This window comes from Pristis pectinata, chromosome 35 (genome assembly GCF_009764475.1).
Source record: "Pristis pectinata isolate sPriPec2 chromosome 35, sPriPec2.1.pri, whole genome shotgun sequence".
Classification (NCBI taxonomy): Eukaryota; Metazoa; Chordata; class Chondrichthyes; order Rhinopristiformes; family Pristidae; genus Pristis; species Pristis pectinata.
In genome coordinates, this window is record NC_067439.1 from 4,428,203 (window position 1) to 4,444,918 (window position 16,716).

The window sequence follows — 16,716 nt, forward strand, 5'->3', positions numbered from 1 at the left end:
GGATGGCCTAAATTTTGACAGTCAAAACTCTGGAGTAGGGCTTCTTGACCCAGATGCAATAGCCTGTCAGGGCTGACTGCTGGATGCCGTGTGAATGCTGAGTATTTCCACATTACTAGCCTAATAGGAGAGAAAGGAGGTCATTCAGCCCATTTTGCCTGTGTCAGCTTTTGATCAAGCTGGGCAAAATTAGCCACGCAACCCAGCTCAACAAATTTGTCCTTTTTAAGTCCATACAATTAGTTTTTTTTAAAGCTTCTTTGCAATCAGATAGGGAAAAAAAAATCAGCTCATGCATTCCGGATGGTATCACCTCTGTTAGGAAATTTCTCTTCAATTCTCCTCCAGCTTATTCATCAATTATTTTAAAACTGAATATGGTGATACTGGTTTTCCCCAGGCAGAGGGGAGATCGTTGGGTAATTCCGCGTTATTCGAGCTTGGTAGCCACACAACTGGAGGTAACTGAGATTGATTGTAAGCACACAGTTAGTATACAGCTTCCATCCGCTCTCTGCACTTGTCTAGAGAAGTTTCTCAGTATATTTTTCGCATGTTATAATGACATAGACGGAGGTTTTTCAGCCCATTGAGTCTAGAACAATCTCATCCATTCTTCCACTATTTCCCCATGGCATATTCGCTCTCTCATGTCCATCAGCTCCACTCTGTTTCTCTGACCACCCACCTACCCTAAGGGTAATTTGCAGTAGCCAGTTAACCTACCAACCAGCACACCTATAGGAGGAAACTGGAGCACCTGGGGGAAACCCATGCGTTCACGGAGAATGTGCAAACTCCACGTGGACAGCACCCAAAATTCAGCATTGTGCTTGGGCTGCTGGAACTGTGAAGCAGCTGTACTAGCTGTTGTGCTACCGTGCCCTTATTGAGAGAAGTTGCCTTAGTTTTTGTCATCTCCTCTGCTCCTTAAACAGATTCCAAGTACAGTAATTGACCGCCAACTCATTGGCTGACCTTGAACCATCGGCAAACCTTTGACCTCGTTTAACATAGAAGACAAAAACGTTGAGCTCTCCTGCATGTGCTAAACACACAATATATTAGCAGCTGCATGCTGTGCTTTCCATCAGTTATACTGGAACTGAATTTTAGAAGTACTGTATGGTGTACATGTGCACTAGACACGTGTGACTGAGGATGAATTCCTATTCCGATGCCTGTAATATTTGAATTTCCTATTTTTTTGCAGGAGGGTTGCGGTATGAGGCCCAATGCCAAATCCTCTCAGGTTTACCAGCTCGACCCTACTCGCTTTGAAGATGTCTGTCTAGCAGGGACAGCAGAGGTTGGCATCGCAGGTAAAGGCATGACAGAATGAGCTAGGAGGTGCCTATTGTGTTCCCTTGAGTATCAACCTACTTCAACCTTGAGTGGATTAAAGTGGAGAAAGAGGAGAGAAAAAGGAATATAGTGGGTGCCTGACACTACAGGGTGGAAGTGGTGTAGGAGGTGGTGCAACTGCTTCATAGCTCCAGTGACCCCAGATTTGATTCTGATGTCTGATGTAGAATTTGGACATTCTCCCTGTGAGCAACACAAAAGGTGCTGGAGGAACTCAGTGGGTCAGGCAGCATCTATGGAGGGAAATGGACCGTCGACATTTCGGGTTGAGACCCTTCATCTGGCTGGAAAGAAAGGGGGAGATAGCCAGTATAAAGAGGTGAAGGGAAGGTGTTGAGCAAGAGCTGGCAGATCATAGGTGGATCCAGGTGAGGGGGGGAGGGGACAGGCACGGTAGCGTAGCGGTTAGCGTAACACTATTACAGTGCCAGCGACCCAGGTTCAAATCCGGCCACTGTCCGTAAGGAATTTGTTTGTACGTTCTCCCGTGTCTGCGTGGGTTTCCTCCACATTCCAAAGACGTACGGGTTAGGAAGTTGTGGGCGTGCTATGTTGGTGCCGGAAGCGTGGCGACACTTGCGGGCTGCCCCCAGAACACTCTATGCAAAAAGATGCATTTCACTGTGTTTCGATGAGCATGTGACTAATAAAGAGATCTGATCTGATAGGCAGATGAGAGCAGGAATGATGTCAGAAGCTGGGAGGTGATAGGTGGAAATGACAAGTGATGAGTGGAATTCTCTCTGTGAGTTTCCTCCGGGTGCTCCATTTTCCTCCCACATCCCAAAGGTGTGCAGGTTAATATGCTAATTTGTGACTGTAAATTGCCCCTAGTGTATTTGGGTGGCAGGGATGTGTTAATGTTCATGTAGGAGAGAGAGGTTCCGGGAAAGTAAGTGGGATAATGGGTTTGCTGTGAGAGCTGGCATAGATTCGAAGGTCCGAATGGCCTCCTGTGTTATAGGAAATATGATTAACAAAGTTAGAACAGGCCATTCAGGGATGTAAAATTCAAGGCTGGGGTGGTACAGTTTTGTTTTGATATGGAATAAGATGGATAATTGGAGTTGAGCTGCTTGGTCACCTGTAATCTAATTAAACAAGTATCTGACTTAAATGACTGAATAATCTCTTGCTTTTCCTATGTTCCTGAAACTGGAAGCTCTGCAGTTTTTACTTATGTTTGTGGGATATGGGCATTAGTGGTAATACTGGCGTTTATTATCCATCCCTAATTGCCCCTGAACTGAGATAGTTGTTAGGAGTCTACGCCTACAGTCGCACATTGTTGACTAATTGAGGATGGCAAATTTCCATTCCTGTTGGACTTTAATGAATCCGATTTATCCAAAGCTTTCATGGCTACTGTTACTAAGAGTTTAGTTAATTACTTGAATTAGTATTCAACAACTGTTGTGGTGGGATTTGGCCTTGTGTATTTAGGTCAATGGCCCAGAACACTAGTTGCTGGTGTGATAACTTAACCCAGATTTCCAAAATTCACCACCACCCCCAGCCCTTTACCTAACCCTAACATCCCACAACCCTAGCCAACTGCTCAACAAACCCTTGCCAAAAACCCTCCACAAACCCAATTTAACCCCCCCGGTCCCACCTCACATACACGGCTACAATACCTGGGACCGCTATCCCACCCAATTAAGATATGGAATCAAGAATAAGGCACAGGTCGCAATAAAGGCGAGTGGAGCGGGACCAGGATAATGAAGGCATGGGCCCAATCAAAGTGGCAGGTCCAGTGAGACTGAATCTCCAGTAACGAGATCAATGAACACTAGAGGGATAATATTCCCACTGCCCGCTAACTCACAACCTAACCATACTGATGGGAACAATGTTGCAGTTCTATAATATTTAAGAAAATCCAAGAGTTGAGAAATAAAAATTTAGTCCAGGAAACGCTCCTCAAACCACTGTAACATTGGTCAAAACCCCCCTTTCAACAATTGCAGTTTGCAAGTATATAGTGTCTTTGTGTAATGAAATGTCATGGGACATTTGTCAAAATGTCAAACAACATTTGAGATGGAGCTGCATAGAAGTTTTCAAACGGGTGATCATTCGCCTGATGAAAGAGATATTTTGAGGGAGGGAGGGTTTGGAAAGGAACCTCCCTCTGTTAACCAGTTTCCACATTGTGAGTCTGAACCTTCCTTTTAATAAAGTGAAACATCATAAACTGGTGGCAGAAATGGAGTCCAAGAAGGCACCTAGAGTTGGGTGATGTTAGAGAAGGCACAGGGAGATATCGGGGGGGGGGGTGGGAGGTAAACTAGGTAGGGGGGAAAATTGTGAAGAAAATTCTCAAGTTGGTGGCTGTGACCTGCCAAGGATCTGAGAGAGAAGTGTGTGGGATCGGGAATAGGACAGGGAAGTCAGTCGAGCCTGAATCGAGGGCTCAAACTGGGACAACCGTGTTGCCCTGTTTAGCACGTCCACCATTGTGATGACAGTATTGTACAGAGGGCCACTGCACCTTGAGCATTTGTAACCAAGCAAATCTCTTGCATTAAGCTTGTGTAGAAATGCTTGGGATACTGTGGTCCACCGCACAACACTGTCACCATGATGGTGGACATGCCATACAAGACAACTGGATTGTACCAGCCTGATGTAACGTGAGACCAGCTAAAGATCATAAATACAAGATGGTCACCAATAAATGCAGACAGAGAAAGTTTCTTTGACCCTGGAGGAGGTGAGTGTGGTTCTAGCTCCCAAAGGCAGTAGATGAGGTGAATAGCAGATGCATTTAAGGGGAAGCTGGATAAGCCAGGAGAGGAAAGTAGTAGGTGATTCTGAAGGTAGTGAGATGAAGACAATGGAAAAAGGCTCATGTGGAGCCAAACAGTCAATTACCGTGCTGTGAATACTCAGTGCCTTTGTTCTATAAGCTGTTCTCCCATTGAAAGATACTGTTGTTTTCCAGGGTACTTCATGGATCATGCTGTTAACATTCAGGATCTGCCCATGAGGTAAGTTGATGAATTATTGAGGAGGGCTGGATGTTGGTGGAAAGTTTTGTCAGTCATCTGCCTTCGATTAATTCCTAAATCTGCCATATATGTTGAGTGGCTTTGCCAGTTTGCAGCCTTTAGTTTTCCACTTTCTCCCCTTGCCCTTATTATGCTAGGTATAGCTCCAGAGGTATGCATCCAGCTTGTCAAGAGACCAAGTGTAATGCACACAAAACAGCTCGCATTCTGAATGTACCTTAGCACATCCTTCTTTCTGTAGACCCTCTTCACATCAGACCCAGTAGGTTATGGGTTCGATATTACTCCAAGCAAAAGAATTCAAGATGACACTCCCAGTGCACTGCTGGGAGAGTGCTGCAGTGTTAGGGGTGTGTCTTTTGGAAGAGGTGTTAAAGTGAGACCATCAGGTAGATATTAAAGATCCCATTGTTTAATATGGCAACTACTCTGCCAAAGACTGCAAGAAATTGAAGAGAGTTGTGAACGTAGTCCAGTCCATTACGCAAACTAACCTCCCCTCCATTGACTACATCTACACTTCCCACTGCTTCAAGAAAGCAGCCAACATAATCAAGGACCCCTCCCACCTTGGTCATTCTCTCTCCTGCCCTCTCCCATCGGGCAGAAAACACAAAAGGCTGAGAGCACGAACCACCAGAGTCAAGGACAGCTTGTATTCTCCTCTTATTAGATTCTTAAATGGACTCTCATATACTAAAACATGAACTCTTGATCTCCCAATCTACCTCGTCATGGCCTTTGCACTTTATTTGTCTACCTGCACTGCACTTTCTCCGTAACTGCAACACTATATTCTGTTTTCTATTCACTACCTTGATGTAATTGTGTATGCATGATTTGTCTGGATGGAACACAAACAAAAGCTTTGCACTGCATCTCAGCACATGTGACAATAATAAACTAATAACACTGGAGAGGGAGGAGGGGAGTTCTCCCTATGCCCTGGACCGTTATTAGACTTGATCAACAAAACATAATCTGTTTCCTATCATCTCAGTGTGTGGCTGCATTTTATGCACATTGTTGCCTGTTCCTCAGCCTCTAAATCTGGTTTTTTTTTCTCCTCGCTGTTGGTGTTTATGCCTTTGGCTGTTTGAGTCCCTAACTCTAGAACTTATTGACTAGGCGTTGCGCTTTCTCTCTTCCAAACAATCTCTTTGACCAAGGTGTGGATTACCTCTCCTCGTATCTCCTCTCATGGTTCAGCGTCAAATCTGGTTGTTGTTCCCATGAAGCACCACAGGCCAGTTTATTGTGCTGAAGGCACTGTGTAGAAGGAGGGGGGTTGTTGATCGATTCCGGGTGAATCATGTTTCCTCTGTTCCAGGATGGTGTGCAGTAGTACGTGTTACCGCGCAGAGACGGACACAGCAAGGGATCCTTGGGGTCTCTACAGGGTTCACCACTTTACCAAGGTACCACTCACTTGCTGCTTGATTTGATTTGTTCTTGAGGTATGGGCAACAATTGGGGGAAAGAGGGGAGTGGGGAATGGAAGGGGCTCAGCAGCTGGCCCAGCTTGTGACACAAAAAACCAAGGTGAGCCATCTTCTGGAGTCTCTCCCAGGCTGAGTGGTTAAGATACACCCATATTATAGTTAGTGCAAAGTGACTATTGCAGTGACAAAGGCATTGAGTTATAGTTGTACAGTGCAAAAACAGGCCCTTAAGCCCATCATATCCATGCTGACTATTGTACTTGTCTCATTTACCTGCATTTGATCCACTGCCTTCTCTGCCTTGGTGATTCAAGCGCTTGTCTCGATGTTTCTTAAATGTCTGCTTCCACCACCTCAGGCACTGCAGTTCAGATTCCAACCACTCTGTATAGAAATAATTCCTTTGCAAATCCCCTGCAAACCACCTACCTCTCAGTTATACTTATGCCCTCTTGTTTTAGACATCTCCACACCACCAAGGGAAAAAGATTCTTACTATCTACCCAATCTATCCCCCTCATAATTTTGGACACCTCTATCAGGTCACCCTTCAGCTTCCTCTGCTTCGCAGAAAAACAACCTATCTAATCTCTCTTTATAATTGAAACGCTCCAATCCAGGCAACATCCTGGTGAATCTCCTCTGCACCCTCTACAGCACAATCTTATCCTTCCTATAGTGTGGTGACCAGAACTGCACACAGTATTCAGGTGTGGCTGGCCCAACCAGAGTTTTGTAAAGTTGTAACATGATGCCTCTCTTCTAAAGCTTATTGTTCCCCAAAGGCCTTGCACCTAGATTGGTTTTTGGCAGTTTGTTTGTGTTCCATTGAAGGTGGAGATGTTCGGAGTGACTGCTGCAGAGACTGGAAGTGAGAGCAAGGAGTTACTGGACGAGTTTGTGTCGCTACAGAAGGAAATCTTCTCTGACCTTGGACTCCATTACAAGTACGAATGACTCCAGGCCAAGTCTGTTCTACTGGGGAGGTTGAGGGTCGTCTTATTGCTACGATACTGTAAAGAGTGCAGATTTTTTATTTAATTTCTCTACTAATTATCATCTAGCCCTCTCCTGTGGTGAGACCATTGCTGTTCTCACTCTAGGAAGAGTCTTGCTGCTATGGTTGCCACCAGATCTTTTTAATGTTGCTCTGGTCCGGATGTTCCTGTCCCTGTTGAGGTTCTTGCACCCAATTCCAAGTTGTGGCTGGTTCCTGAAGAGACTGCCTGAATGTGGTTGGCAAATAATGAATAAAGCCTCATCTGAAATGCCCTGTCCTTGAGTAGCCAATTGAGAAGACTATCATGACTTACTATTGGGCAAGGTAGTGGAGACCTGTTCACCCAGCAAGGAGCCAACATCCTCAGCTGAGGAATTAAAATAGTAGGAGGCCATTGAGTCCATCAAGCTGCCTGTCCCAACCTGCACCAACCACCCCAGTGCTCATTGACATACCCTGGCTACTAGTAAGCAAAATTCTCATTTTCAGTTTTCTTCATGGCCTGGTCGCTCTCTATCTGTAATCTACTCCAGCCTTATAATCCTTGCGATGTCTGCATTTCTGCCTAACCTCATGGATTCTCTTCCTGAACCCCTCTGACCCTGCCTATGTCCTCTTTAAAATACACAACAAAACGCACCTTTTTAAGCGTGCATTTGGTCACCTGCCCCAATACCCCCCTAATGAGGCTCAGCCAGATTTTGTCCGACAATGCTCCTACGATATGTCTAGGGGCGTTTTGCCACTTTAAATACGCTATACAAGGTTAGAATTTGTGTAGTTTACGGTTCCATCATATCAGCCTAGTTAATCTGTTTCATAACTTCATTCACCTGCCTTGATTCCAAAACACGCAATAACTCATCTGGCAAATTTCTTGAAGGGAAGGTTGGGGGAATAAATAAGACAACCCTCGAGGGCCTACTGAAGGGCAAGAGACACCCTATCAGTGGGTGTTGAGGAGAGAATAGAATGGGATCAGTGTAAATGGGTTCTAGATGATCTGCACAGACTTTGTCGACTGAATTAGATTAGATTAGTTTACTGTCATATGCACCAGGGTGCAATGAAATTCCTTGTTCGCATGAAGCTCACAGTAAACAGTGTACATGGTAGTAATAAATAAGCAATAAATATATCAACAAGCGCAAAACAGCAGAATGGTGCAAAGGTTGTAGTGCCTGTTTCCATGCTCTTCTATGAACCTTTTCCATCGGTCACAATCCCCCTCCTTATTTACCTGTTGTCATGCAACCTAGTCATAGATACAGCACAGAAACAGGTCCTTCAGCCACAGGTCTGCACTGACCATCAACCACCCATTTACACTGATCCAACATTAATCCCATATTTTTAATTCTCCCCAACTCGCTGGGCATGCCACTCACCTCCACACGAGGGGTAATTTACAGCGACCAATTAACCTGCACGCCTTTGAGATGTGGGAGGAAACCCATACGGAGAACGTGCAAACTCTTTACAGACAGAACCTGAGGTCAGGATTGATCCTGGGCCCCTGGCACTGTGAGACAGTGGCTGTACAAGCTGCACCGCTGTACTAGCTACACCACTGTACTGCACACATTTCTCTCACCTACCCATCAATTCCCTTTTGATTCTGTTGTCACATACCCATTTACTTACTGGCAGGTCTTAGATAAGATATCTTATTAGTCACGTGTACATCAAAACACACAGTGAAATGCATCTTTTGCATAGAGTGTTCTGGGGGCAGCCCGCAAGTGTTGCCACACTTCCGGCACCAACATAGCACGCCCACAACTTCCTAACCCATACGTCTTTGGAATGTGGGAGGAAACAGGAGCACCTGGAGGAAACCCACGCAGACACGGGGAGAACATACATACTCCTTACAGACAGCGGCGGGAATTGAACCCGGATCGCTAGTGCTGTAATAGTGTTACACTAACCGCGAGGAAACTGAGCTCCCAGCTGAAACCCACTAGTGATCATATTGCCGATCGTGGATGCTCTTTGTGTGATGATGCACTTCCCTGCCATTCTAAGCTTGACTTTTGCCCTGTGCCCCGTCCTGTCTCTCTACTATAATCCTGTGAGTGTCAGCATTGTTGCTGTCTGGCTGTTTTGTTTGGCAGACTTCTGGATATGCCAACCCAGGAACTGGGGCTACCAGCTTACCGCAAGTTTGACATCGAAGCCTGGATGCCTGGGAGGGGTGATTATGGAGAGGTAGGTTGATGGAATTAACAGGGGACTGTGTTGACATGGCAAATAACCCCAAGTTACATTTACTGTCACGTGCACAAACATGGTGAGCTTATAGGTACAATGAAAAACTTGCAGCAGCAGCAGCACTGACGTGTAGGTACAAACAACGCACAGAACATAAGTTGTACATAAATTATACAAGACAGTGAAGGAAAAAAAAGTGTAAAACAAGACATTAGTACAAAAAAAACACAACTGGAGACAAGTCCATGGTAGTGCAAGAGGTGGTCCATAGTGCTCCGTTGCTGAGGTAGGGTTAGTGTTGTGCAGGTCGGTTCAAGAACTTGATGGTTGTAGGAAAGTAGCTGTTCCTGAACCTGGTGGTGTGGGACTTCAGGCTTCTGTATCTCCTGCCCGACGGTAGCAGCGAGAAGAGGGCATGGCCCGGACGGTAGGGATCCTTGATAACAGATGGATGCCACCTTCTTGAGGCGACAGCTCATGTTGATGCTGTCAGTGGTGGGGAGGGCTGTGCCCATGATGGACCAGGCTGTGTCCACTACTCTCTGCCGCCTCTTGCATTCCTGTGTGTTGGAATTGCCGTACTAGGCCATTGAAACGGGAAGTGGCGTAAAGCAGAACATGGAAAACTCCATCTCGTTGAAACCAGCTGTGACAGGGTAGACGGAGAGCTAATGTTTCCCCTGGCTGAGGTGACTAGACACAATCAGGACATTGAGAAGAAGAAATTTCTTCACCCAGAATTCTCTACACAAGTACTATGGAGCTTTGTCACTGAGCATATCCAAAACAGATCAATTGATTTTTCAATATTATGGGAATTAAGGGGTATGGAGTTAATGTAGGAGAGTGGTGCTGTGATTAAAAGATCAGCCATGATCTTATTGAATGGCAGAGCAGACATGAGGGGCTGAATGGCCCACTGCTCTAATTTCTCATGTTCTTTTATGTACAGTGCTCAGACTGACTCTATCCAGATTACTAAACCAGCCAGGGTACCTGAATGAGCTCTGATTCATTGGTGTGAAGATGGCTCACTGTGTGAACTTGGGTCTTGTGCAAGCAGATCTGGGAATTACAACACGAAAGAGCGATGGCAACACATTTGGTATTCCTGTATCTCACAGCTTGTCATTTACAAGTTCACTACAGAGCTCCTTGATTCTTCAGGTCATGCTGTGTGTGTGGGCCAACCACCTGTACCTGTCAATGTTGGTACAGTGTTTGCTACATATGATAGGCAAATATTTAGAGCTATGGAGGGGACAAAACTCAGGAAGTGGGACCAACTAGATCAGTATTTCAGAGAGTAAATGGCCTCTGGGACACAGGACTCCTTCTGCACTGTATCTCATACAATGGTCGTCATCCATCATTCTAGGGAGATTTCGCCCTGCTGTTGGAAAATAGCATTTCCTGAAGTGTAAATCTTTCTTTCCACTCCCGTGTTGCTTTTATTCCTCCTACCTTCAAGATTGTGACAGTAATTTTTTACTTTCCCTTTGTTAGTTATCCAGTGCCTCCAACTGCACAGACTACCAAAGCAGAAGGCTGAATATCATGTACTATGATGAAGCAACTCTGTTAAAGTACACTCACACTGTAAGTAAGAAAGGAAACACTACCTATCGTCTCAAATCCTGTTATCATTTTAGTCGTCTCAATTGCTCCTCGATGTTCCAATCTCAAAGGAATGATTTCAAGATTGGCTCAGCGCAGAGGACCTTGAACCAGTTTGACTTGCTCTTAAGCCAGAGGAGGAAAAATGCATTTTTACAGCACCTTTCACAACTGGGTGCCCTGAAGCACTTTACACCCAACGCATGTTCCACGGTACAGTGAGGAACTTTGTTTTGCATGCCATCCATACAGATCACTTCATCACATCAGTACATCGAAGTATTACAAGGGAAAGCAATAACAGAATGTAGAGTACAGTGTTACATTTACAGAGAAGGTGCAGGCAGACAATAAGGTGCAAGGCCACAATGTGGTAGATTGTGAGGTCAAGAGTCCATCTTATCGTACTAGGGAACCGTTCAATAGTATTATAACAGCGGGATAGAAGCTGTCCTTGAGCCTGGTGGTACGTGCTTTCAGGCTTTTGAATCTTCTGCCTGATTTTGGGGGGGGGGGGCAGTGGGCAGAAGAGAGGATGTCTGGGGTGGAGAGCAGTCCTTGATTATGTTAGCTGCATTACTGAGGCAGCGAGAGGTGTAGACAGAGTCCGTGGAGGACTCTGGAAAAAGTGAAACATCTTTTGAAGCATTGTCACTGTTGTAAGGTGGGAATAGCCCACGGCGAGCTCTGACAATCTTGAGGAACTGTGACCCACAAGATTGTGGGAGGAGAGCCGGGGAGTGGGATGAACCCAGATGGTTTTGTTTTGCTGTCAGAGATACGATGGGCTGAACAGCTTTCTGATGCAAATTTCTCTGATCCAATCTCTGATCTGATAAGAACTTTAGGTGTGAGCTGAGGGATCAACCCTGGGAAGATGGAAGGAGTGCATCTCTTGACTCAATTATATGGAGAGTGCGCACAATCCAACCTTACATTCCGTGGGAATTTGCAGACTGGGTCAATTTGATAGAGGTTTACAGGCCATCAAGGGATTTGATAATGGTACAGAAACAACTTGCTCAGGTTGAGGATTGGGGCTAGGAAAAGGAGTCTAAAGACTGGAGCCAGGGTTTCAAGGGTGAAGTTCCAACACCATTCTACACAATGAGAGAAATTTGGATTGCTCTTTCCAACAATTGATATTGAGGGCCAGTTGTTAAATTTAAATCTAAGATGGATGGGTGTTAGTTATCCACTGGTATGAAGGGAAATGGGGTAAATGTGGGGTAGATGAGTTTCAAACTTAAACCTGCCATGATCTTGTTGGGTTGAGGGGTTGAATGGCCTTTATCTGTTCCAGAGTTCTTTCTTTTCAAAATAATGTCATGGAATCTTTTACATTCACCTGACACCTTGGTTATCTTTTTAAAACCTGTAAGTTCACAATAAAATGAGGGGAGGGAGTGTTGGCATACTATATTAAAAGTCCTAGAAGGGGAAGCAGCAACAAATAAAAGTGATTACAGGTAAAGGCATTGAGAGAAATTGTACCTTCAACACAGATAGAATGATTTGTACTTATACACCACTTCGAGTAGTTTTTATAAGGTGGCCTGTTTGTGCACAGCAAGTTCCCATATTGTGATAGTTGCTAGACAATCTGTGCTTTTAGTGATGTTAATTTAGGGTAAAATATTAGCCAGGCACAAGGGATAACTCTTCCCTTTGCAACCTGTGACTTGGAGGTCGGCAGCCTCGCATTCGCGTCAGAAGGTTGTGGATTAAGTCAGACTTAAGAGTCTTGAGCACAAAAGTCTCAGCTGACTTTCTCGTGCAGTGTGGCAATTTGCATTGTTTGGAGGAGCCATATGAGACGTTAGACTGAGTGCCTGTTTGGATGTGGCCTTATTTTGAAGAGGAGCAGGTGAGTTCCCATGATATCCTGACGAGTATGTCTCCCTCAATTAATCTTACTGACACATGTCAGGGCTTGTGTGTGAATTGGCCTGTATGTTCCCTACATTACAACAGTGGCCACACTTCAAGCGGACTTCATTGACTACTTTGGGATGGCTTTAAAAAGCTCTATGGAAATGTTATTCTATTTTTCAAAATGCTACCATAATCTTTTGTGTACTTGAATGCACATGGGGAGGAAAAGAAAGTATAGAGTGTTGTGATTGGAAGGAAGGTTTATTATGTTATGGTGATGAAAGACAGCAGAAAGTAAGACTGACAATTAAAGGTAAAATGATTTTATCTCTGTTAGAAACTCATTTTGTCTCCTATCCAGATTGTATTGGAGTTCTTGTTGAATTCATATTGTGGTTTTTAGGAACAGAGGGACATGTTTCTTAATTTATTTTATTTCAGCTCAATGTTTTTTGACAGGCAATCATCCATTCAGCTAACTTTTCTCTCTGTCTCTGCTCCAACACAGATCAATGGGACTGCATGTGCTGTTCCGCGCACTCTGATCGCTATCTTGGAATGTAACCAGATGAAGGTAAACCCTGCAGATTTCAGACTCAGTGTCACAGTGATTTTCAGCAAGATGGATAATCTGTGGAATGTTCTGCATTTTGTTGACAATCCCTGCCATAAAATCAGAGCAGAGAGTGCTGATTTTTCCCACGTTGCTTGTGCTTTAAGAGTCTCCAATTAGTCTTGATCCCCTGCCACTGCTCCATAGCACCATGATTTTGTTTTCCTTTTATATTTGTTCAATATCATTTGGAAAATGGCCAGCAACACTTCTCAACAGTACTAGCGAGGCATAAATTAGCTTACTGTAAACCCATCATTTTCTTTATTCCTTTTCACCCTCAAGTGCTGACTCTTGGTGAGTCTTGATAGGCTGTTTGACTGTAGAGTGCTTATTCCCCTAACCATACTGAACAAAAGGTGTACTAAGGAATGGTAGTATGGATCCACTAGATTGATTTGAGGGATAAGACGAGTAGGAAAGACTAAGATTAGCTGTGTTCACTGGAGTTCAGAGGACCCGAGGGATGATCTCGTCAAGAGGGATTGATAGGGTAGATGCTGAGAAGCTACTTCCTCGGGTTGGGGAGCCTGAAATCGGTGCACACTCAGGATAAGAGGGAAGCCATTATTACTGGAGATGACAAACTTGTTGTTTGACAGGGTTGTGAGTCTTTTGAAACTCCTCAAACGACTCTGAGTGCTTAAGTTGAGATCAAGACCAATAGACCTTTGGACATGAGGGATCAGGGCATCGGATGGGGAAGTGAACTTGAGTTGCAGAGTTGTCCTTGATCTTATTGAATGACAGAACAGGTTTGTGGGGCCCACTTGCCTTCTGCTTCTCTTTTTTGCGTTCTTCTGTTGATGTCACTGGCAGCATCATGGTTCGCTGAGTTTGGCACAAAAAACAGTTAAGAAACCAGAAACCCTTCTGGTTAGCACCAGTTTGATAAAGGATAAGCTGGATAGTTTTTGTGGAGGGGGTGTTGGTGGTGTAGGGAATTGGGGGGTGGTGAGTGGTAAACGGAGATATTTTTATTTCTTTTAAGTGGTAATGCATTTCTATTCTTCAGGATGGCAGTGTTCGTGTGCCAACAGTCTTGCAACCATATCTCGGCAAAGAAGTGATCAGTCACCCCAAACACAGCCCCCTACAATATATTGGACCTAACCAGTACCAGAGGAATCTCAACCATTCAGACTGAGGGGCAAATGGATTTGAGGATCCCTTCAATTTGTGATTTGTTGAAGCTGTTGTCATGGAGGCTTGATTAAGAGCACTCGTCTTACCAGACAACCTCCAGTTTCTTTTCTACAGCTGGGTTTGGAAGCATACATCCTCTGCCTGATCCTCAAAGGAAAGTCTTGCTCTTCCTGTACCTGACCCAGAGATGAGCCAAGAACACTTGTTGGGAGGGTACAGGGAGAAGAGAAGGTGGAGAAGTTGGGGGGGCAGTTGTGGTGCGGAGAAAGGTTGGGGGGGACTAATTGTACCTTGAATAACATCCTAAACATAATATTCCAGTTGGTGTCAATGGGTGAGCAATCTGGAGCAGGTATCCTTCCTAAATCAGTGTGTGTCGACAATAGTTGGAGCTAATGTGTTTTGCTTTGGTAAGAAGAATTTCTCATTTCTCAGCATTGCCTACTCCAAAGCTAACCAGGGCGTGACATAATCAGCCACTCTTTGTAACCAATTAAACAAGGTAGTGCCCTTCTCCTTTTTACCACCAGAAACTGGTTGGAATCATGCACTGTACTGGTGATTGGCTGACCCTGTGATGGGCAGGATTGACACTGGCAAGGCTGGCCTTCCCTGGACCACTTCCTTGGCTTCTTATGATGGTGTTGGGATCAGGCACAGAGTTCTTCAGTGAGAGTGGAGCAGCAGCAAGTGTTCCATTGAGATGGTACACACCTTGGAGGTGATGTCTTCCTCTGCTGTTGTCCTCCTGAAGTATCTATGAGATTCTTGGCCAGTTTCAGTCTCCATTAACCTTTGCCACTGTAGATTGCCCCCAATGTGTAGGTGAGTAGTAGAATCAGGGAGAAGGGGAGGGTTTAAAGGGAGTGTGGGGAGAATAAAAACAAAAGGAATTAAGGTGGGATGAATAGAAATGGGTGGCTGAAGGGCCTGTCTCCATCTCTCTCTGACTCTGTAACCTCTGGAAACCCTTTAGCCAAGGTGGTGATGGTCAACATATCGTGCAGCTGCAACTCCCCTAGTCCTGGGCAAACTGTGCCATCTTTTGTCACCTTACCTGCAAACCCAAGCACAGTGTGCTCACCCAGCAGGGTACTTGTGTGACTAACTGCCCTTAGCTGACCTTGACTTCAGGCTTTCAGATCCCCATGCTCAACCGTCAGTTGAGACCGTCCAGGGAGTGGACCTTCGGGAGCAGTTGCAGAAAACTTCAGAGCAGATGGTGGAATTTTAATTTTACTGCAGGCGATCATGAATCTCAGTAGAGATCACTGTTTACGACATAAAAGGATTTGAGTGTGAATCACTGATGGTAGAATTATTTGCACCAAGAGAATAAAGTTTTTTTTTGCAATCTTACTTCGTAAACTGCTCTGAGAATGTCTGGCAATTGTATTGTAGTTATGCAGGCAATGACCTGGGACTTCTTGCACTGTTGAAGTATGTTTGTATTGGTGTTCCACTGCTGCTTTGCAGCTTGCCATATTGGCTTGGAAAAGAGAGAGAGTCTACCCATTGTTAATCTTTCAGCCATTCTGACCTGCAACCTTTTGTAAGTTGCTTCCTCTTGCCTCTGTTGGAAGATTGTGCTTCTGAGTCCCACTTCAGTGACTAAAGTACAGGATCCAGGCAGGCACTCCCAGGACAGTACTGGGCTAGCACCGTACCCTCAGATGATTCCTTCCTGCCCTGTCAGGTGGCTGTCTGAGGCCCCATTTTCAGAGAGTTAGTCTGGTGTACTGGGGCCAGCATTTATTCCTCACTGAATCATTATCATCAGCACACTGCTGTTTACATTTGCAAATTGACTGCTGCACTTCCTACATTACAACACTCACTGCAAAGCCGTCAAATCCATTGGGATGAACTGTGGTTGTGAAAGATATTACAGAATTGGCAATGAACTTTTTTTAATACCCAAATGGCATTCAAAGTAAATATTCATCCTGTTTCAGCAGATGACAACATTTCACAAATGAGAAAAACCAGTTAAAACCATCTTAAATCATATGTGCAGACAACCATTCTTGATTCTCAAATGATTCTCATGTTTTCTATCTGCAAGTTTATTCCACGTATACGTTCCTGGTGAGTAGAGGAACTTGCTGTTAGGTTACACCTGGTAAGAGCATTTCTATGTTCTACACACATGTCCTCAATGTCAGCAAAACAAAAGAGCTGGTCATTGACTTCAGTAAGGAGGGTGATGCACGTGTTCCTGTTTACATCAACAGTGCTGAGGTTGAGAGCTTCAAGTTCTTAGGAGTGAACATCACCAATAGCCTGTCCAGGTCTAATCACATAGATGCCACGGCCAAAAAAGCTTACCGGTGCCTCTACTTCCTCAGAAGGTTAAAGAAATTTGGCAGGTCCCCTTTGACCCTCACCAATTCTCATTGATTCACCACAGAAAGCACTGACCGGATG

General features: G+C 44.8%; 1 protein-coding gene across 2 annotated transcripts in view; it reads left to right on the forward strand.

Annotated features, from left to right (window-relative positions):
- sars2 (seryl-tRNA synthetase 2, mitochondrial) overlaps nucleotides 1–16,216 on the forward strand; it is a 40,865-nt gene extending 24,649 nt beyond the window's left edge. Inside the window, exons 9-16 of one of the 2 annotated variants that reach the window (XM_052044406.1) lie at nucleotides 1,214–1,322; nucleotides 4,316–4,361; nucleotides 5,713–5,800; nucleotides 6,659–6,771; nucleotides 8,942–9,035; nucleotides 10,545–10,637; nucleotides 13,039–13,104; nucleotides 14,159–16,216. In XM_052044406.1, coding sequence (XP_051900366.1) covers nucleotides 1,214–1,322; nucleotides 4,316–4,361; nucleotides 5,713–5,800; nucleotides 6,659–6,771; nucleotides 8,942–9,035; nucleotides 10,545–10,637; nucleotides 13,039–13,104; nucleotides 14,159–14,290 — 741 coding nt within the window. In that variant the 3' untranslated portion in view covers nucleotides 14,291–16,216. Of the gene's footprint in view, nucleotides 1–1,213; nucleotides 1,323–4,315; nucleotides 4,362–5,712; nucleotides 5,801–6,654; nucleotides 6,772–8,941; nucleotides 9,036–10,544; nucleotides 10,638–13,038; nucleotides 13,105–14,158 lie in introns of both variants that reach the window. The other variant, XM_052044405.1, reaches the window with a different exon arrangement.
- The last annotated feature ends 500 nt before the right edge of the window (nucleotides 16,217–16,716 follow it).